Source organism: Rhea pennata, chromosome 2 (genome assembly GCF_028389875.1).
Source record: "Rhea pennata isolate bPtePen1 chromosome 2, bPtePen1.pri, whole genome shotgun sequence".
Lineage (NCBI taxonomy): Eukaryota > Metazoa > Chordata > Aves > Rheiformes > Rheidae > Rhea > Rhea pennata.
The window spans coordinates 41450320-41473024 of record NC_084664.1 but is presented as its reverse complement, the minus strand read 5'-3'; the positions used below and the strand labels follow the sequence as shown (position 1 = coordinate 41473024).

Sequence of the window (22705 nt, the reverse complement as noted above, 5' to 3'; positions counted from 1 at the left end):
TTTATCTATTAAATTGTATCGGTGGATTTTTTTTGCTTATATGTTTTGAATACAGAAATTTACTGCTTTATGGAGTAGCTATTTTCTTGATGGTAGCTCAGTGTACAGAGGCACACTTCCACACTTTTTGAAAGGAAAAATAAGCATTTATTCATAGGGTTCTACTGTGAATTAAAACCTAGAATCTATTTTCTAGCATGTAATATGGCACATGTTTATCTCTGTATGTTAAAAAAAAGGCATCCTTTATGTTTGAACTGCACAGGAGCTGTGTGTGATTGCAATAAATAATTTTGCCAATGATATTAGTATTTTCTAGATACAATACTTCTATTGCTGTGTTCAAAAGCTGCTAAAAATAGAAATTTTTTAAAATGAAAAAAAGCTATTAAGAGTTAATGATTTTTTCTTTAAGTCTTCTTACTTTCTTCATTAAGTCTTCTACTTTAATGTGTCCTACTTAAACTTTATTAGGGCTAAATCTGTGGCTGGATATAGAATTTTCGTAAAACACCTGTTTAAATTGATTCCAGCCAGGGTTCAAATTTGTTCTGTTGATTTCCATCATCCCATTCTTTTATTTCCATTCTGGCTCTCCCTGTTGCCTTCTCACTTCCACTTAGCTTCTCTTTCTCTCCTCTCCATTTTCCCCCTCCAAACTTAATGCAAACAGCTTGCCCTTAAATTCTTGAGGGTTTTATGGTTTATCAGCACCTGCTGTCCTTTCATGCTTGTTCCCTTGCTGAACTCAAAACTCAGTACCACAATGCAGAAGCTGCTAATCATTTGCATCCCCAGTCTTCATCAGACAAATGAAGAATGACAGATGCGTTGATCAGTATGGAAAAGCAAAGATCTTAAGGAAATTGGTGAAAAAATAGCAGGTTTTGGTGGATTAAATGACTGACTTTGTCACGCTAAAGGACTGCTGTCGTGTCAGTATGTGTGCTTTTATCTTACGTGCATGCCCAACTTGTTACCTTGCAGTAGCTGTAGTTAACCTTCTGCTATGGGCAGTGGGGCAACAAAGCAACCTCTCCCATCATGTCTCAGTAAGACAGTGTGATGTACGCTGGCCTGAACTGCCTAATGCTGAAGATAATGGCCTTAATCTAATCTTCTGGTTTTCAGGTGGTGCTTAGCAAGAGTTAGGAAGGCTTTTCTTTCCCCAAAGTGCAGTTGGCACTTTTTTTTTTATTTCTGTATTGCCTTCTGATGAAAGTCCAGAGATCAGTCATTGCTGCAAATAGTGCAGGAGTGCTTTGAGGTGGTGCAAAACTCTGTTTTATTAAGGGTCAAGCTTACCAATTAACTAAACATTTCATCCCGTTTTTCCCCCATCTCTGTGGGGACAGCAGACTGCCGATCTATTTTTCTTTGCCTTCCTTCTTAATACAAAGCATAAATTGCCTGCTAGGAAAAATTCATTTCACTGCTTTCTTTCCAGAAAGTCTTGGTCATACATAGAGCCTCAGGCACTTGGATTTTTTCACAGACAGCTCTATCTCCTGTGGACTGAACTGGTTTAGTTTCATTGAAGTATAGTCAAGGGTTTTTGAAAAATAATAGGTTGGGGCTTAGAGATGATCAGACCATATTATCTAATTATTTCTTCTGGTCTTAAATGCTGAGACAGGATAGTATGAAAGATATTCATGTTTACTGATTTGGATTACTTTCTTTTTACTCTGGATACATCATTCAGAGTGCATATTGATGGGAAAAGTTCTTCAGTCAAATAGCCTGAAATGTTTTAAATTTAGGAATGTGTGTAGGAACAAATGATGGAATAATGTATAATTTATCTTAACAAGAGTATCTTCAAGCCACTATAAACTGAATAGTACTTTATGCCCAAGAGCCTATGGTACTTTGTTCTTTAAATCTCAGTGCTGTCTGATGTATCTGTGGCTGTATCTCATTATCTGTTTGTAAATCTCAATGCTTTTTCTTCCACTTCACTTTTTCTTTCTATTAAAGTTCAGTAAATGATACCATTTGTTCTTTTGCCTACTAGAGTAGATATAAACATACTAAGTTTAGATTTATAGATGGATCATGTTTTCTGTGAATCAAAATTCTGAGACTGTAATAAAGTATTATATGAACATTTATGTCTTTATACATGAAAAAGAATAATGAAAAATACTGCTTTATATCAATATGTGTTCTGTATGTTTTTGTTATGTATGTACACATGGACTGGGCTTGAGCCTTACAAAAACTCTGTGATGTTAAAACAGGGGGAATCTTGCCCCAGTCCATGCAACACTGCCATAGCTTTACAGGACAACTGTCACATATCTTGTGTGCTACCAATGTCTTACAGTAAGAGCAACAGCCAAACCCATCTGCATAAACCCAGACTTTCCATCAATGTTTTCTCTTTGTCTTCCTCTCTCTTCTTGCAGCTGGCATTGACCTGAGTAGACTTCATTCCCTTGACTTGAACTCTGCCATCCTTTTCCTAACTTCCCCAATATATCTACCCATTATTCAATAAAATGACAGAAGTTGGACTGCTAGCACAAGAGCAAAGTTTTGCTCTGGAAGCATGCGATAATTAAGGGCATTAAGTTTTCACTGCCCTTGCACTATGTAGCTAAAAATGTGTAAAAACTACTTTTAGTGGATAATTAATAAACTTGTTAGTATCAAGCTCTCTTGTTACTAAATGGAAGGAGCATTGCTGCACAGTACTGCTACTGCTACAGTCAGAGTGTGCTAGTGGATTGTATCCATTTCATGGTATTAATCATGTATTTGTCTCTGTTGTTTCATTTAAGATAAAGACATGAGAAGTTAATCTTTTTTTTTAGCATGCTCTTGAAAAATGGGGCTTTTAAAATAGCTAATATGTGCATCGTAAAAATGAAAAAAAAAATATTTGAAAATCTGTTTGCAATACAGTGTTCTTCTGATTAATAACCCTTGCAAATCTGTGCTCATTATACCATAAACATGACCTTTTTAAAAACATCAGAAAAATCCAACCACAGAATATGCCAGATCAAAGATTTTGTAAATGTCAAAAAGTGTAAAGCTTTGGAGTAAATGTGATTTTCATAATACTTGGCTGATGCTTGCATTTTTACTTTATTTATTTATTTATGGGTTATTTTTAAGTCTTGTGGTTAGGATCTTTTGGGAGAGCGTGACCGCAGAGGAGGACACTGTGGAATAACTCTCAATGCCTTTCAACAGCTAAGTCCCTGTGATTCAATACTTAGATCCACTTAGTTTATAACATTTTTGCGGGGCCTCTTATTGGTTAGTTCCAATAAGGTCTAGCTGTTCTCTATCAGAAGAAACCAACCATGCACGGTGATCTGCTGGTTAGGAGAGATCCTGAGTGCACTAATCAATAGTGTTGGAATCAGTCTAGCAGTATGGGAGAACTTCATTTGCTGAAAACCGTAGAGAACCTGAGCATGCACATATTTCTCATGAGCATTTTGTTTGCTGGTTTTCTTCTAAGCCATGAGGAAAGTGGTCTTAGGGTTTTTGATTCCCTGGTAGCTGGTGTGGTTGATACTTGATGATGTCAGCTTATCTAAGATGCAAGCTGGCCAAACTGGCCGATCTCCCATCATGGAGACAGCCGCTTTACAGAAGATGGAACGTTTGCGCTGGATAATTTCATTTTCATTAATCCATCAGCTTCCAGTAGGGAAATAATCATCCAAATTTGTCTGACCAACTGTAATAAAGCCTCAAAGAATTCTGAAGAGCTCATCTGGAAAATCATGTCCCCATTGCTAAAATAAAAAGCTTAGCTGTTCCCCTTGTGCAATTTATAGTCCATGGAAGATGTTGTCTGTAGTGAGTTAGTGGAATTCATGGTTAGACAGTGTTAAGTAGTGAGTTTCAGATCATTTTTTTCAATAGATTTTACTTAATTAAAAATGCTTGTTATTGATAAAGTGTTTCCTGTGGGCCGTAACATATGGTAGATAAGGTAGGGGAGGAGGAGATAATACATCATGGGGTTCATGAAGGCTACATTAGTTTCCTTACAAGGTGAGCAGAGAAAGGTCTGTACACTGCTATGCTCCTCAATCCTATTCAGACTGGCTGGACTTTATCACCTATAACTCAGGCCCATCTTTTTACTAATGCAGATGGATAATGGCAGGAAAATAGGAGAAAAGAAGGCAGTAACTGGAAGAGGGAGCCTGAACTTGTTTATCAAAAGTAGGGAAAATCCTGAAAAGAGATAACAGATTATACACATCATACAGTGTATTCATGCAAATTTGTCTTTGTGTTTTCCCAACCGTGCATCATAACAATAGTTTTATAGGATTCCACACAACTGAAAAAGATGTACTCCTTTAGCATGAAAAGCAGTACATTTTTCACTCAAAATAGTTGTATTAGAACATACAGTTTTGCATTTTTCAAAATGCTGTAAATGTGAAAGAAGAGTTTAAAAAAGGATATGATGCATAGCCACAGGCTGTTAAAACTAATACTAATAATATAAAAAGAATTAAAACTTTTTCTAAACTAAATCTCTTTGCAAGAATCACAGAATAAATATAGTCTCTAGACAAAATAATGCTTTGAATAGCAGCAAGTGACCAGAGCTGAATCAAATGTTCCAGATGAACAGTAGATGTGCTGAAAAAAGCATTCTGTAAAAGAATAGTGGGTACTGATTTGGAAGAGTTTTAGTTAAAAAAAGGGGGGGGGGGGCAGGAATCAGGAGAAATAAGAAAATGTGAAAATATTTTGTAATGAGTAGTTTGAGTTGCCTGTTTGGTTTTGATGTTTGAAGTTTGCCAAAATTTAAATAATTAAAAGGATTGAGTCTCCCTGGGCAAAATAAAGAATTTCAGTTGGGGTGAAAGAAATGTTTCAGCTGACACAATGATTTTTTCCCTAATTGTTTTTATTTTTTGGTTTGGCCAGTGAACTGAAAAATCGATTACTCACAGAGCTCCGCAGCTGAGACACTGTTGCATTCATCCTCTTCAAAGTAACTAGCAACTGTTAACATTGCTAACAGCAAAACCAATGAAAGAAAAGCTTGTATTGCCACATAATGTACTTGAACCTCGAGTTGTCTCGGAGAGTCCACAGGAGAGAAGCTGGTGTGGTTGGAATCCAGTTCTGAGAGATTGTTCTTTTTAGTGAATGTCAAATATCTAGTACTTTTTTTGATTTTTTTGTTTTTCATTTTTCTGAAACTACGAGGGATGGTATGAAATAGTATTGTGTTTATATGTGAATATCCTCATTTTCAAAATATTTCTGAGATTATTATCTAATGAAAACTCTCTCCAGAAAAAAGTCAGTGAACAATATAGGAGTCAAAAGCACTTAGCCTTAAGCTCCTCATTCTGCTTTCTCCTAAACAAAGCAAAACAAAAAAAATGAAGAAAAAAAGAAAGAAAAAAAAAAACAAATTCAAAAGGAACCTAGTTCTATAGTTCTAACACTATAAATGATCAAAAATGAGATTTACTGAACAATAAGTCCCCAACAGGCATCCCATTACTTGATCCCGTGGAACTTCCTTTCAGGCCATAGGGAATACTATGGGGGACAAATGTAGCCTATTAAAATTAAATATTTAAGATTAAAAAGCATACACATTTAAGTGCATAAAACGTTCAGTCTGCATGTTAACCAGCATTTTGTGTTATCTAGATGGTGCATATTTTAGCTACTTAGGTAATACTACTAAAGTAGTAGTAGTGATAAAAATGATGTTTTGTGATTTTGTGAAGCCTATTTTGCCATTTCAGGTTAGATCACTGATCCTATTTATTATAGAATTAAACTTATCTTTAAAGTATCAATTCAGCACTTTCTAAAAAAAGAAACTGTTGCAAAAGTGAAGGGTAAGAGAGAGTCATCTAGCAGTTGTATGTCTTGACAAATTATATTAACCTAGAATATTTTTGAGAGCCAGATCTACAATTCATATCCCACTATCGATGTTGTATACCAAAGAAGTTTATTTTTTGTCTTGGATGTCTTTAAATTTCTCATTTTTTCAGATTTTCTGAAGCCCTAAATGTTGTATCTGCTATTTTTTATAAATGAAAATTTATCATCCATCATGGCTAGCCTGCTGTTCTTAATTGCTTCTATCTTTATTTTGTTTATGAAGAAAATCCTTTCAAAATTTGTAATAAATGTAAAGTTCTAACTGTTCTTTAGCTATTCAAACATAAGTTTCTTAGCATTTATAAGATGAGCTCCCACCCCTTCACTTTTATACCGAAGACAGTCAGAGTTAGTTTTCTTGAAAATTTTCTGGGCAAAAAATCCTCTTTTGGCTCAGGCTCTGTAGGATATATTTTAATCCTTACTGGATGTGAGCTGGCAGATATTAGGATTCTATATAAAAATTCAAGATTCCTTTTTGAAGTTAACTTTTTAAGTTACCTTTATGGAATCCAGTCGTATTCTCAGTTACTGTCACTGAATCAGACCAGCTGAAAGGTTCCTTGAGCTTCTGCCAAGGCAGAGAAAAGAAATGTGTATTATTTTGGCCCAGAATATGCTATTATGTAAATATTAGGAGAAGCGGGACAGGATGGAATACCTAGGAATATTCGTATCTGGAAAAAATCAAATTATGTTACTGAAAAATTCAGACTCCAGGGTGGAAGGGAAATTGAACATTAGTTCAGGGTGTCTCTGATGTATTGAAAGTGGAATTAGGGGCCCAAGCCATACACGTGGCCAGAAGGAAAAAAATGCAAAGTAATGAAGCAATAAAAATAGAATGCTGCGGAGATTTGCTTTTTCACTCAGTGTTTATGGTGCTAATCGTTAGTGATGGAAGAATTGCAAAAGATTTAGATTAATGGGGTGTTAGTTTAGAACTCCTATCCAGTTTGCATAGCACCTCCAAGTTCCAAAATGCATTGCAAAAATTATGTAAACTATTTGTGTCTGCAAAATTTGAACTGGCTATTTCATTAGGACAGGCTATTTGATAAGAAATCTAGTGATTCTTTTTCTGGAATAGAACCTTAAGTTAAAGGATTGTGCATGAGGAAAGATTATGCAGGGGAAGATGTAGCTGATCTTTCTTTATAGCCAAATCCCAGAATGCAGCAATATATGGTTGCCAAATTGTTAAGCAATATGGTAGAGAACTTGAAAGATAAGGGTGTCAACTTCTCCAGAAACCTGGAGGAAATCTTGTAATTTGTTATTCAATATATAGAAAAAACCCCACCCTACTATGCCTTCACTCTTAAGATTATTTTATTTTATTTCCCTGGTACACATTTAGTCTTTGTGCTTGTTTTAATCAAGATAATTAGGGGCAGTACTTACAGATGTTTATACTTTTTATCTAACAGTGAAACGAGGGATTTCTCAGGTTAACTGGGTAAAAAAAAAAAGAAAAAAGATTCATGGGACACTTCCTTATCAGAAAATACTATTTCATTGCAAGTGAAATTTTCGACATGAAGGTGTTAATTTTTTGTAAAGAAGTGGCAGGAAAATACAGTAAAAAAAAGAAAGTAAGAAATCTTGTTTCTTCATTTTGGAATGACTTTTCATTTTAAATTTGTTTTTAATTCATAGTGAAGCATGGTATCTTAAGTCAAAATTGGAGGAAAAGACAGCATTTATACTCAAAACAAAACCAATGTGTCAATTCTGTATGGAATGGATGGTTTGAGACTGAACCCACAAGAACCTTGTCTTCATCTGAATGCTACTATCTTTTCCTCTTAGTTAAGGGTACAGGCAAGAAAGGTGTTGCAGTTATGGCATTCAAACCATCAGCAGCTTCAGAATGAGAGCTACTTGAGTAGGATGTGCCATAGAGAGCATGGGCTTCATGGGGCACACGTGGCTCTACAACAGGGAGGCTATATGTGCTCAGGACAAAATGCTCCTGAGCACATATAGTCCAGGCTGCTGGACTTCATGTAAAAGTCTTGCAAAACAGATTACCTAGTGGTAGAGCAAAGCATCTAGTCTCCACTAGAGACATAAAATTGCATCCGTTGGTAAAAATACTCACTTTTATTGAGACTGAAGGAGTTATTTGAACTTCTCAGAATCTCAACAACTGTCTCAGTGAGGTACAGGAATGGGCAGAGGTTCATGACAAGTTCTTCAAACTTGTTTGCTCATGTTTACCTTGGATGTATTGCCAGTGCCTCTGGCTAAGAGATTATCTTGCCTGTGTTGTAAATTGTGTGAAAATTAAAGGAACAAATGATTACTTCAAACTTGGTTAATTGCTGAGCTAAGTTGTATTATTCCTGTACTTCTTATGAAAGAAAATTAAGTTCAAAGTATTGACGTGGGTTTCTGAAATGAACAAGCATCTCCAGTTCAGGATCTGGATGTTCTGAAAGACTCTCGCTCTTTAAAAAGTACTTTTTAAAGGTGCTTGTTGCATAATATCGCAAACTTGTAAAACTGGAGTTAGTAAATAAGATGTTTCTTCCTATTTTAAGGAATGGCGGAACACTACTCATCGAATGTAACTTTAGGCCTGTATTGCTTTTAATGTGAGAGACTGTTGTCTCTTACGTCATGCCAGGCATTCAGCTAGGTTTTGCCAGTGACATTTAGCTGAACTTCAGGTAATAATACAGAGCATCAAACACAAGCTACGGAAAAGCCCCGTCTGAGGGTTGAGAAGTTAATGCTGAATATCATCACTTTATTCATCAAAGTGGAACTCAAACCAATGCCAACAGGAAGTTTGTAAAGAGAATGGCAATGAGCCATCTCCTCTGAGTGGTGATTAAGGAAAAGATCTACAGCAGGACACAAATATTTTAACATGTGACTTAGGCAGCCTCCTCACAGAGCAGGATTGCTCTGCCGACAGCAGTGTTGCACTGCACAGGGAAAGCTATGGAGATCTTTATGCAAAAATTTATGGCATAGAAAGTGCCAGAACAGCAAAAAAATCATGAGGAAATCTTAATGGACGACAGTTCAGTAGCTCTGGGTAACTAGAAGTACCTCTCTAAGTATTGCTATAAAATCAAACAAGTATCAGTGCTATTTTCTAAGTGTGCTGTTGTCATACATGACGTCACTTAGATACAAAGGGAACTCTGCCTTATGAGTTTTACTGCATCTCTCTTTTTCTCTTCCATTTGGCTTTCTGTGTTCTCTTGTGATCCTTTCTTGTTGTCATTTCTGTCCTTGATATTTTCTTCTTTACAAAAAGAATTTCTCTACAAGTTCTCTGCAAGAACTCTCTGCTGTGGGCTTCTACCCAATGCCTCTGCTAATGGATCAAAATGGAAGTAGTTAATGCTGACATTCCCAAATAATGTCTAAAGGCTTTTCAGTTCAGCTAAGTCACAAAAGTGTTTGCCATTGCTTCATAGTTTCTATTGCTGATTGTAGAGTACAACTCTACACTTGTCAAATGGAAAAAAAAAGAACTATTTTTTACAGCCATAAAAATTAGAAACTTTTCCTTCAAGTGAAAGCTCAAATTTCATGATATCACATGTTCCATCATTAAGGGAAGTATCTGACACTATTGCAAAAACAGCACAGCTGTACTCCTGAATATATTCATTTTCTGTGCCACCATAGCCAGGACTGTGGTAGATTTTAAACTCTGTTCCAGAGCCTCTGAGTCCCAGCCAATGTCCTGCAGAGCTGGCTGAATTTTTCCTTTTAAAGTGTGTTCTTGTCCCCAGATGACTTTGTGCAGCACTGGCTGGCAGAAGCAGGTGGGTGAGTGCCTAGTCATGCAACAAGGATCACAGCAAGAACTATTTCATCCTGCATAGCATGATATACTGCAAGCATATGGGACAATAATGCCCCTGCTATAGGTAGTCAGAACCTGTGAGGCTGAACATTTCCTCCATAGCACTGAGATAATACACTAGAAGATGCAGCTCCTTGCTAACAGCCAAGTACATGCAATATTTCTGAGCCTACTTTATATTTACCTCTGTGAGATGGAGGATATTTAATCAGGTTTATTTTTTTTTGCTGTTGCCAAACAGCATGACTGGCATTGCTCACCATGACATTTCTGTATGCTTCTATGCAATCTCAGGTGCAACCTAGAGACTTTCTAATAATGTGTTTATCACTAGGAGTGTCTTCTTTTCATGATCTGTAAAAGCTTTAAATGAGAGAAATTAAGTAATTTCAGCATCTGATAGTTATCTTCATAGGCCTTTCCTGTTCAGGAGGAGTAAGAGTGGCCTGCTGACACTACCTTATCATAATTCTGAGAGTTTATTTTTATACTTTTTCAGTATTAATTCTGTGGGAACATAGTAATTGGTAAACCAATGGCTTTTACAGCCCACTTACAGTTGACTTAAAATTCAATGATACATTATCCTTAAATAGTTGATGGTTTTATTGAGCTATGGAAAGGAAAACATTTTACTTTCAATTTTTCTCTTGCCTGTGTCCTTAGCTGCTTCATTCTAAGAGTCTGATTTGGTACACTTGTACACTGAGGCAAATGTGGAAAATACTCCAACGATGAAACAGTTGCTCCGAGGCAAAAACTAGTATGAGATTGGGATGAACCCAAAGCTAATACCTTTGGTTTACTAGTAGATAATGCTTTCCTTTCAATGATACTTAGTGAAATGCTTCACAGTGGAACTGAAAGTTGGCAAAAAAAATGTCTTTGAAAAGTTGGCTCCAGCTGATTTTATACCTAGAAGCAGAACTACTGATGGTCTGTTACAACTGGTTAATTAAATCCTGTGCTGTTAGCCCTCAGTTAGAAGCATTAAATTGCAACCCTGGTTAGCAGATTTGCTAGCCAAACATGGAGAGATTCCCTGTATCATTCTGACCACTTAATATTTGAGCTCTTAAAAATGTATGCTATTCGGCTAATGAAGCGTCTGTATATGTGAGAGGAAGAAAGGAACAGATTTCTGATCTCTCCCTCTGTTGGTCTGTCTGCCCGTCTCTTTGCTCAATGAGTGGGGTAAAACTCCCTTTACGTTTTTTAAATGCTTTTTGGACTCTTACCAGCAGGTTTTTACAGTCTGCTGCCTGCCTCTCAGATTAGAAGAACACTGGCATATTTTAACAGTTTCCTTGGATCCAAATAGTCTTTAATTAACGGGGAATTGATGTTTTGGAATGTAACCAAAACTTGGGAGACACTGGAAGCAGAGAATGGGCTTGAATCCTTCCAGCTTTCAGCTGTCTCTGGCAGGGAGGGCAAACAAATAAGTAAAACACAGTCCACTGCAAACAGGTAGCTGCTTATTAGTGTGCAAGGGGGTTTCTTTGTTTGCATAATATTCCCACAGAACGGGTGGTTGGTGGCGTTAGGAGGGAGGAGCTTTCTGCTTTACGAGAATCAACTCCACCTCCTGCAACAGCGGAGAGCGTTATTCGGGTCCCTTGGAAGTGCAGGGATGAACAGAGTCTCGGTGGCTGCCAAAGCTCTTGGTTTCAATAGTGTGTTTGCAATAGATTGGTGTTGATCGACTGCTGGGGCAGGAAGGTACGTTGTATTCGCTAGGTTTAGGTCGACTCTGAAACTGTGAGCTCAGTAAGGGAGCAATTCACTCAAAAGTGAGAAGTCTGCAAGTGGCATGACTTTTGCTGGGCAGAACAGCGGGGTGTGTTGCAATTGGGTTTTTTTGTTTGTTTTCATTCTCTTGGAATAAAGTTTGCCCAAGGAATCTGAGTAACAGGGCTGGGGTACAACACTGGAGCTGCAACGGAATGAGACTAGCTGAAGTTGTAAAGGGGAGTCAGATGTAGGCTGAACTGTCATTCCAGCTAATCCCTGGAGAGAAATGGTTTATTAGCTAAATAATGAAACAGTTACTGGCAAAGAGCTATAACCAAGAGTTGTTGAGTCAGCTGCACTCTTTTTCAATAATGCAATAGTTTGTGGGCAGATCAAAACGTGTATTAACCCAGTAGTGGCTTTATACTGTGATTTGGGGGGGAGGATTATTTGTAATCGTATTATTTCTGAATGTCTTCTGTTCATTTCTGTATGTAGGTGGTACATGCCAGAGCCCTGCTCTTCCAGCCCTCGTGCGTCCTCCTGCTCCACCTTTGCAGCCATCGCTGGATATTAAACCATTTCTTCCATTTCCTCTGGACACTGCAGCAGCAGTCAATCTCTTCCCCAACTTCAATGCAGTAAGTGCACTCCTAATAGTTACTGTCCACTTCAATGAGCCACAGTTTCCATAGAAGACTCAGGAGGGCACAAAATAAAATTTTATGTACTCAATTAAACCTGGAATATCCTTTCCCTTACTGAGGGCCAAATAGCTCTTTCAGACACACTGGTAGGCCATAAATTAAAGCGTAGCTAAGCGTTAGCCAGAAGTAATGTAGAAGGAAAAAATGATATGATCCCAAGTGACATGAAATAAAGTTGCAGGCCTTATTCAGTCTCCAGGCTTGCGAGTTCGCCACTGTAATTTAAGAAGAGAAGAATCTTACTAACCTGCAGTTTGTTGTAAGAGTGAAACTCTCACAGTGATGGAATTTGACATCCAGCCTCTAACAAGCTTCCTGAGAAATATTTAAAGATTTACACATTGGAGTGGCTACAAAAGATAAAACTGTAGGGGCAGTTAAAGCAACAATAGAACAGCAGTAGTTGGCATAAGTACAGAACTATTCATGGAAAACAAACTAGGGAATTCTCATCGCATTAAAGTATTCTGTTTTTCACACCTCAAGTTAAAATCTGGGCTATTTATCTTTAATAATTTCTTAATAATTTCTTTATCTATGATTTCAGGAATCTGCATATTACTTCTTAGATATTTTCATTATTTTTCTGAGATATGGCCTGAATGTTTCTGTTTTCCTGTTTCTGGCTGAGATATTTAATGCTGTAAAAGAAAAAAAAAATGTAAATTAATTTTAAGATCATTTTTACTTTATAAAATTATGCCTCTATTTCAAAGTACTCTACCTTGTCCTTTTCCTTATTTATATATACTGCATATAAAAAAAAATTGAGAGTATGTGTACATACCTACTTTGAGAGAGTGAGAGGGGCATGGAAATTTCCATGCCAAAACAATTCTAATTAACATGTAAAAATCTTAATTGCAATAATTAAGAGTAATAGAAGAACATGCCCATTCTAGAAGCAATTTGTAGTAATCAATAGCAAATTTCCATAATTAAATGTTAATTTATTTACCTTTTATGGATGTTCATTTTGCTTTAAAGTAATTAAAATGTACTAATTGTCAAAAATATTTATTTATGCAATCTTAAATGCAAGTAATTGACTGCTTTAATGAAGATCAGAGGAGCTATAGCTGCAAGTCTTAAAATCCTCAGAAGCAACATGTCAAAGAAACATTCTCAAATTTAAAAAGGTATATAGGTACCTAAAAAAAGCTTTACAAAATACATTTTAAAAATAAACTACTAATAATGTGTTATGAAAGATATGACTATAAGATTTAAGGCTATTATATTTTACATTTTTTTCTTACTAGTTTTTCTCTGTGATCACTGATTATACTTAATGCAATTTCCCAGCTGAATTTTTGTAACTTGTCTGTTATAATTTTCATTCGTTCAGGATTTTCTATAGAGACACTTTCTTTAGAGACACTTTGCTTTTTCAGTCTTTCAGTACATTTTCGAGGGTAAGAGTCCTTTTAAACCATACTTGGAAGTTCATTTTCATGCAACATACTGCTTCTTGCGATGTGTTGCCATCTGCCAAATCTACCTTTACTGACTGTGACAGTCCTGAGTGTGAGCATGTAGTCATCAGAGCTTGTTATCAGCCTTGCCTCTCACACTGTTTGCCTTGCAAAATGACCTTTGCCTTCTCGCCATGTGCTTGCTAACATGCAGCAGCATCCTCACTGTTCCCGTTTTCCTTCTAAACAATCCATTATTGAACACTGCTATGTTTAGCTCATATGCCAGAGCTGGTTAATGGCATCCTCCAGACATGTAGGCTAGCTGGGAAGTTCTACGTATTTCTAGAAATTTTTTCCAGGCTGACAAATCTCTGGGGACATATCAGCTGCTGCTGAGCATTATCAGCCTAAGGAGAAGGTAACCTACAAGCCAAATTTGACTTTGAACAGGATATTTGACAAGGGCTTTAAGTATGTAAGTGTGAGACAGAAAACAGAGTTTTTGAGCAAAAAATATTCTTCCTAAATATCCATGCCCATGTATGATTGTAGCTGTTGATAGTGCTTCATATTCAGGGGTTTCATATTCAGGGGTTTCATACTAAAGTGACAACCTGCACAGTGTCAGCAGAGAAGCACTTACAGCCTCTGACTAAGTCAAGGTTAAGCAGAAAATTGGTAAAAGACCTGGGACAGCAAGCACCTGAACTGGATTTTCTTTTTTGTATTGTGGATAAATTGGCATCAAGATCAGAAACTATGCCTTAGGAAAGGGATTTCTAAGGGCCTTTACCCTCCCACAAGTCCACAGAAACTAATGAGTTTGGCAGCAGATCTGGAGTACTTCCCAAAAGGCTAGATGAAAGTCAGGAGTTGTGGCCATTTACAGGCCACTTTTCTACAGCCTTCCTTTGAAAAAAGCAATAATCAAGGCGAAATTTCAGTAAAAATGCAGCCATGTTTCAGAGAAAAGAAGTGGTGTCTGGTTGTGGCACTCATAACCTAACTTGAGAGCTAAGATATAATAGATATTTATGTCTAAGTTAGTTGCCCTTTGTTTCTTTGCAAAAGAGAATGGAGAAAAATAAGCAATTCCTCCATTTTTTCCAGTGGAGGAAAATGCACAAAAATAGGGTGTAGCTCATCTGCTTTATATGTCTACTTGGAATAAGGTGAAGTGAACCCTACAAGTTCCCATTCATCTCTTCTGACTATAATGAGGGACTGGCTTAGATGTATCTACATTTGGTTGGATGAATCCTGCATTAAGAGACAGGTCATAAGTTACTCTAGGGTGATATATTAAATTCTACTCAGAAATCAGAGGACAGAAGTACTGACATTGTATTATATCTTTACACAGAAATGCTCCTATTTATCAAGAAATTGCACTAGTTTTTGTTATATCTAAAGACAATCTTAAGGGAATGTGAGTATTCAGATGAACTGGCTGTTAGTATTATGAGAGGTAAAGGTAAAAATAATTTACTTGCTGGACTGATGGATGTGTCTTCATCATACACACTGATGGAGACTCTCTTAGACATGTACACAAGAACTAACAAAAATGAATACTGAACTTAAGTAGAATACCACAGATAATGATATTAAGGAGTTGTAATGATATTAAGGAGTTGTGTTGTATAACATTTTTCTATTTAAGTTAATTACAAACTGAAGATTTTATTTGTTACTGATGATTTTGGTCTAAAATTAGTTCTGTTACTGATAGCTACCTCTGAGGGAAACATTCAGTGCTGATCTCTGTGAAGGCAGAAGCTTGCATCAGGGCAGAGAACAGAGGAGTTAGGTGGGATAGACAAACTTCTGGAAAGTGTCGCTGGGGCACTGAGGAAAGGGAAATGTGGAAAGCAAGTAACCTGAGAAATGCAAGGAAGATAACCTATGAGCCTTTGAAGCATTCAGTTTTCATGAGTGACATTTTCTATTTATATAACAAAGCATAAACCAAACATACCAATTAACAATCTGGTTGGCTGAACATTAGTAGATGCTATGTACTAATTGTGAAGCAAATGGGTACCCTCAAGTTGTATGTAAAAAGAGACTTTAAGAACACAGCTGTTTAAATTGAAGACAGCACACTGCTTTGCAGACCCTGGAGAATCACAAGTTCATTGCAAGTTTATCTGGCATAAAAAGATGAATTAAGTGATCTGGATGTAAATGCATAGATTTTATGAATGAAAGAATCTGTGACTATAAACAATGCTTCTGAACCTTTTAAAATGTGTTTAGAAGAACATCAGAGGAATAGAAGAATAATTAGTCTACTCTGAAAAGTGTTTGAGATTGTTTAGCCAAAATTTGGTATACTTCTGCTGTTTCAGTTGCAGAATGAGAAGCTTTAAGTCTCTATGCTTCCAACAACTCGTTCTCTGCTACTGCTATACTGCTATACTCTTGTACTGCTAAGTATTGCTGTAAGTTATATTTATATATGCTTGTGTGTATGTGTGAATGTGAAGGTGTAGTTTTTTTGGCTCATGAGACAATGCTTGTTTGCAAAGAAATTTCACAAAGCATTGAAGTCTAACAATTAATTAAGTTCTTGTAGGAGTTCTAACTTAAATTCTAACTAAAAGTTAATCAAGTCAATCAAAAGTTAATCTTGTGGGAGAATATTGATAAGAGTGCCTGGACTAAGAGGAAAGACTTACCTTTTTAGACATCAGTGAGAGCCCTGTCTAGTAGACCCTATCAAAGAAAAAGGCCTCAGTTTCAGGTTTTTTCGTCGTCTCCAAAGTCCAGCGTCTTCAAAGCAGATCAGAAACTAGGTTTTACTCATTTCTGGAGTTCTCAGAATTATTTATTTCAATATCTTGAGAGACAGAATTTGAAGTCTACAAATCCAGACATTTGCTGTTACTAAATGGGAAACTAGACAATGCGTTGCAGTCTTTGTTCATTTATTTTTTGAAGGACATAATAACCATTGTCCTGAAAAAATTCTGGAAGTATTATATTGCACTTTGCAGACTGTTGTATGGACATAATAGATAGTGGAGGAGGTCTGCAAAGCAGAAGACCTGTATAAATGTTTGTTAGCAGAAGTAGGGATATTGCTTGAGAAGTTGCATCCTACCGCCAAACTAAAGACGGATCTCCCTTTGATGCCAATGGAGAGCTTCCCAGGGAAGCATCCTTTGAAAAGAAACATGATGGCACTTTTGATTCGCAACTTATGATTGAAAGAGAAGTAACAGTGCCAGAACTGTGCTAAATATGGCTGAAGATGAACTATCATTCCATGGATGTCTCTTTCTCTTGATCTACATGTAGTTCCTTGTACATCCTTGTTCAGTGCCCTGATTTTTCTTGTTTTTTTTTTTTTTTTTCATACCAGTAGTCTCAGGAGCTACTTTCAAGTCATGTCTCACCTTCCCTGGTAGAATTTGCCAATTGGGAGGGGAGGAGAAGGAAACTATGGGCATTGCCCATAGATTAGGGGTGATGGTGCTCCTTGCTTCCTGAAAACCAGCCTGAGCAATGTGGTAGCAGCTTGCAGGGAAGCACAAAGGCTAACCTCTCTCTTCATAGAGGTGAAGCTTGTATTAGTTGATAGGGAGTAGTAGGTAGGGAGCAGTCATGGCTGGCTTGTTTCACTGGGAATTGCTTTTTTCTCCCCTTTGGTCTTGCTGTCAGGCTCTCTCCAGTTTGCTGTTAACCGCTGAGTTGGCTGGTACAGAGCTCCTAGGGAAATGCAGTCTTTTCTGTGGTGGCCAGACAACTGGCAGAAATGGACAGTGTAGGAAAGCTGCACACTGATTGAAGTATTTCTGGGAGGGGTTAGGCCTGGAAGTGCGGAGAAGACCTGTCCAAAAGCTGCCAGAGGACATTTTTGAAATCTTTTCCTGAGGCTGTTGTCCTGGATATTTTTTTATCTAGGAGAGAGATGTGTGTCAGAGATGATGTGCCAGATTTCTGGATATTGTGGATAAAATACAGCTTTTGATAGCAAAGGATAGAGGAGGAATCTGAAATACATGTGCAGTTTTCTGAACATTAGCAGCATGAAATTTGAAAAATAAATTCAAGTTTTTTGTAAGACTAAATAATGGCTTTGTTTTATGTTTTTTGAGCTAGTTGAGCAGAGGGAGCATAATGAGACTATTTTTCTTCAGCCTATAAAATACTCCGAAGTGCAGTAGTGACGGCATGCTGTCAGCAGGCTTTGTTTCCAGAAGAGGACAGTCGGGGCGGATGACAATGTGATCGTCTCGGTTTAATGTGAATCAAAACATAATACGGTCTCTATAGAAGAACTTGGCAGTAAGAATGCGGTCTGCACTGCTGCTGATTTTTAATGTTATTGCCATGAGAAGGACCTTTATCAGATAAAGACCTGTACTGCACCAAATCGTTAATTTTTCAGATAAATGGAGGAGATTATTGTTTCTGGAGATATTCCTAGCTTGGCTGCTCATTTACCTAAACCCTCTCTAGAAACAGGGTTTTTGGCTTACTCTTTTCCTTTTGATAGCACTGCAATTGAGCTGTAAGCTATCTATACTCTTCTTTTTAGCCTATGCTTCTATTGCTGTTAAACTGAATATTTGTCAAAATGTTAAGAAAAGGTATTAAGATGAGTGTAAAAATAATGACTGGGTTCAGAAATGCTTTTGTTATATTAACATTTAATTTCTGGCCAGGCCATTTAATTAAGAAGTCAGCAGAGGAAGAAGGGGGATCGGGGAATGAGCAAACGACAAAAAGCAGGCAATTCAGATATTTTTGTTTAGTACTGCAAAACAGGGAGGAATCAACATCAGTATGATATATTCAGTTATTTGAATTAGCCAGATTTATTTGCTATATATTTAAATCTTTAATCTATGCCCTGGTCTCTGTCCGAAACAATACTACAGTTCTGGTTCTCTGCTGTGAAAGAAAAGTCTGCGCCTCAGGAAACATAGGGAAATTAAATTCTTAGTTTTTTTCCAGTTTTAAGTCAGTTTAGGGTAGATCCAGATCTCCAGGAATACTGTATCTGTCTGCTCTTGTGCCTGGTGTCGTGGGCCTGGAACGATGCTGATGTTCTGGCTCTGTATAAATGGGTGTTCCTGCTGCCCTTGGGTAACCTTCCCATGGTAGCCTGGGATGGCAGGGGCCTTATTTTCCATTGCACTGCAGAGTGGCTGGGGAGCAGCATCTAAGCCTCCCAACAGTTGTCTCCAGTGTGATTCCTTTTAATGTCTTTGAACTTGGTGCAGGGGTAAGGAACATCCTACCAAATCTAACCTTAATCCTTTTGCAGTCTCCTCTAAAACTTTTGGCCCCTGCTTGCAACTGACAGCTGGGATTCCTGCAAGTTTCAGCCCAGACCCCAACAATGGTTTTCTTGTTATCTTTTTCTGAATGTTACCTTATGTTTCAGGACACTCCTGGCTCCATTTTGGAATTACTTGCCTTTTCCGACAGCTTATTTGAGCTGGTTTAGGACAATGTTCCAATTAGAGAATTAGCAGCATCCTATGCTCATGATGAGCAGCTGTCATCTGTTGCCACATAGATCACAGCAGTCTCAAGAGCTTAGAGGGTTTTGCTCATGGGTACAAACAGATCTTAAAAAATCCATTAAAAAGTTTTATTTTTATTTAAATTAAATTCCTATCAAATGTCCTCCAACCTTCTGTGATTGCTTTCAGTGGAAATTCAGGTTTCTAGGATGCATTCTCCTGGGGAGGCAAATTTTGAGATAACCTTAAAATGTCCTGTGTTTGTATCATTTCACCTTGCTGAATGTTGTAATACCTATCCTTGAATTCAACTCCTTTAATTGTAATCTGGATGCAAATCCTTGGAACATATCTATTTCCTGTTTGCTGTCCAGCTTTTTGGCGTGTTACATGTACCTTTGGTAAATCTGTCTCCTTAGAGCTTAAAGATGACTTTTTTCCAGTATGCATATGGTAGTCTCACCTGTGTTTGGCCTTCTCCAGCTATCAGCTCTTCTGGCAATTAGCTCTGTGACCTCCTTCAAGGTCTTGAGACTGATGTCTCAAGACTGACGGTGCTCATTCAACAGTTGCAATCTGCTGCTTGTGTCCAGGCAGGCAGCTCTGTCCAGGCGGGCAGAGCACTGTTCTCAATGCTGGAGGAGCACGAGCCGTTCCACCCTCTGCTCGGTGGCTCACAGCTTCGCTAGGGTTTTGCTGGCAGTGTTTCTCTCTCCAGTCACTCATCATCTTGCGGCTTAAGAACGTGTGTTTGTGCTACTCCTTTTTGTTGTGTGAAGGTGGGTGGACTTTTAACTAGTCTCCATCAATTCTAGTATTTGTAACTGAAAATGCCTCATGCAGAAGCACATTGGTTGTATAAACTCTTATCTACACTATCAGAAAATGGATTATGGAGTATAAACTTGAAGGGCTTTTCGAGAGCAGTGTTGCAGGAAATAATCTCAAGGTGAAGGTCTGTGTATCCCACTATCAGTTCCTAAAAGTGACACACAACAAGCTTCATTTCTTGTGTATCTTTTGATTTACTGAAGAGTTTTTTTAGTCGTTAAAGTAAAAATTTTATATTGTTAAAACAGTTAATAGGATCTCAATATCTCACATGCTTTTTTGTTTAACAGATGATAAATAATAGTGAAAGAATAAAGCTTTTCTGAGTTATCTCATCCTGCCTTACATGTTTGCTAGAGGTCACTGCACGGTGGGCTGACATATGACTTGCTGTCGGGGAGTCGTAGCATCCTAGGCAATGGCAATAGCACAGCCTGTGTTGGGGACTAAGGGTCCCTCAGGCTTTTACTTTGTGTGCAGAACATTCTTGTAAAGGAAATTAAATGAAGTGCTCTTCAGATTTTTCAAGTCTTGATGAGTGGAGTTACTTAAGTCTAAATTTTAATAAAGCATTTTAAATAATATTTTGATCAGTTGATGTTTATACCCTTTGTCTTAATAGCACTTAGATGAAAAAGATCAATGATTATTTTATTCTGCAAAGACTATAAAACTTTAATGGGTTCCATAATAAGTATAACTCATAAAATCCACAGTTTAAATATGGATGGTTATTAACCTGTTTCTACAAAGCTGCAATTAAAGTGAAAAGGAATTGCTTAAAGAAGTCATTTGATTAGTATACTCTGAGGAAGAAAAGGAGTGATAAAATTCTTAAATCATTATTATTCCTGTTTGTGAGACAGACACTCAGAGAGATTGAAAGTAAGGGATGAATCTTTTCTAACCTTAGGCATGTTTGTGTTGCTAACCTAGATAAATAACTATTTACTGAATTTGTTTACAACCTGCAGTTTGTTCTGCTTAGGAAAAACTATCAAAGATACATATTGTAAAAAGCGTGAGTTTGCACAACAGGTAATTTTATACACAAAATCCCCACATTCCTAAGCACGATTACCTCTTTAATTACATATTCTTACCATGCAGTGTTGTTACCTTGTTTCTAGTATTCAAGAATTTGTCCTAAAACACACCCACTTGTATCTTTTATGGTAAATAAAGTATTTGAGACCCTTTTTTTCTTCTCGCTATTTTCAGTTACAGTAGTTTTGGCTGATAAATGGCACATGCTGAAGAATTCGTTTATCTGGAGTCAGATGTACTCTCTGATGCAATATTTCTGTAATGTCCATAGTCTGTCTAATTTATTTTATCCTAACATATTTTTGATAAGGAAAGAAAACCCCAAAGGTTATATGTTGAACTTGAACAGTAGAATTGGGATTTAGAACTCCAGATTCTCATGCAACTACTGTTTTTCCTGGCATCTGTCCTTTGGCTCCACTGACTACTTAAAGTAATACTGTGTAAATGTCTGGATATATTAAATTTATAATCAAAATAATTCAAAAATAATAGTACAAATGCCCATATCTCTCAGGAACTCAGTGTTTCTCCTTTAAGTACTTTTTCATATAGCAGATTAATATCAAATTCTTAGTATTTGAAAGACTACAAATCAATGGAGTTGTCATCCAAACAATATATTTTGTCCTGCATTAAATGTTTTGTGATGTCGAGTTAAAAGTTTTAGATGACAAAGTACATTTCCATATTATTTTCTATCATAAAGGATCAAAATTTTAAATAAATTTTGTTATTTCCATACATAACAAAAACCATCATGTTTAGAACTGAATTGTAAAAGCTATTTTAGGTATATAAGATATATAGGAAAGGTATGTAAGAAAGATACATTTTAGTTACAGCTGGATGTTCTGCAAAGCCTGCTGAAAAGCTGACTAGTGGAAGTTTCTTTCTGTACTTTACTACTGTGAAATTTGCAGGATGGCAGAAATGGAGATCCTAAACAACAGGAGGCTGTGGCAAGAGTTTCTGCAGTTGCACAAAGTAACCCCGTAAAGGGTATACTTGAAGAAGACTTTAGGAGACTGAGATTATGTTAAGTTATTGCTGGGACATTTGTCTAGAAGCCAGGAAAGGTACAAGGCTGCAGCCTTAACTTCTTCTGTTCTTGCACAGTTATCACTGGGTTTATCTATAGTCCATGATGGCCATGTTATATTAAAAATACAGATAACTGTTCACTGTACAAAGACATAACTGGAGATCCTGAAAACAGTACAGTCAAATTATCAGACCCTGATATTTCAGTATCAGTATAGCCTGATTATTTTCTGGATTTGAGCCAAATACTCCTCCACTATCAGCAATGTTGAATAGTTGATGTGATGGACCTATAAACCTTTAGTTTCAACAGCTATGGCAGCTAATGATACCTGAGAGTGATGCAATGAGATTATAACAACAGAACAGAAAACAGGACCAGGCTAAAGCTTTATCTGTCCCTATATCTTCCCTCTGACAACTTAACGAAGAACAGAAGAATAGAGAACACATTGTGGTATTTTCCAGACTGTGCCTCCAGTGCGTGATTTTTTAGGAAGTTCTTGAGCCAAATGCGTTGTCTTGGCATGTGATGGCCTTCCACGAGATAACAGACTGAACCTGTTTGAACCATCAGGAAAAAGTTTATTAGTTGTAATTACTAATGAGGTAACCTGAGTTTCCTCATTCCCATCTCTAGATGATTGCTGTTACATACAGGCAGGGAGATATGAAGGAAAATTTCCTTAAGCAACCTGAGAAGCAGTGAAAGGT

General features: G+C 37.1%; 1 protein-coding gene across 3 annotated transcripts in view; it reads left to right on the top strand.

The window, feature by feature from the left end:
- ZNF385D (zinc finger protein 385D) overlaps window positions 1-22705 on the top strand; it is a 426799-nt gene that overhangs the window by 286713 nt on the left and 117381 nt on the right. For all 3 annotated transcript variants that reach the window (XM_062569317.1, XM_062569316.1, XM_062569318.1), the window contains one exon: window positions 11963-12105. In XM_062569317.1, coding sequence (XP_062425301.1) covers window positions 11963-12105 — 143 coding nt within the window. The remainder of the gene's footprint in view (window positions 1-11962; window positions 12106-22705) is intronic.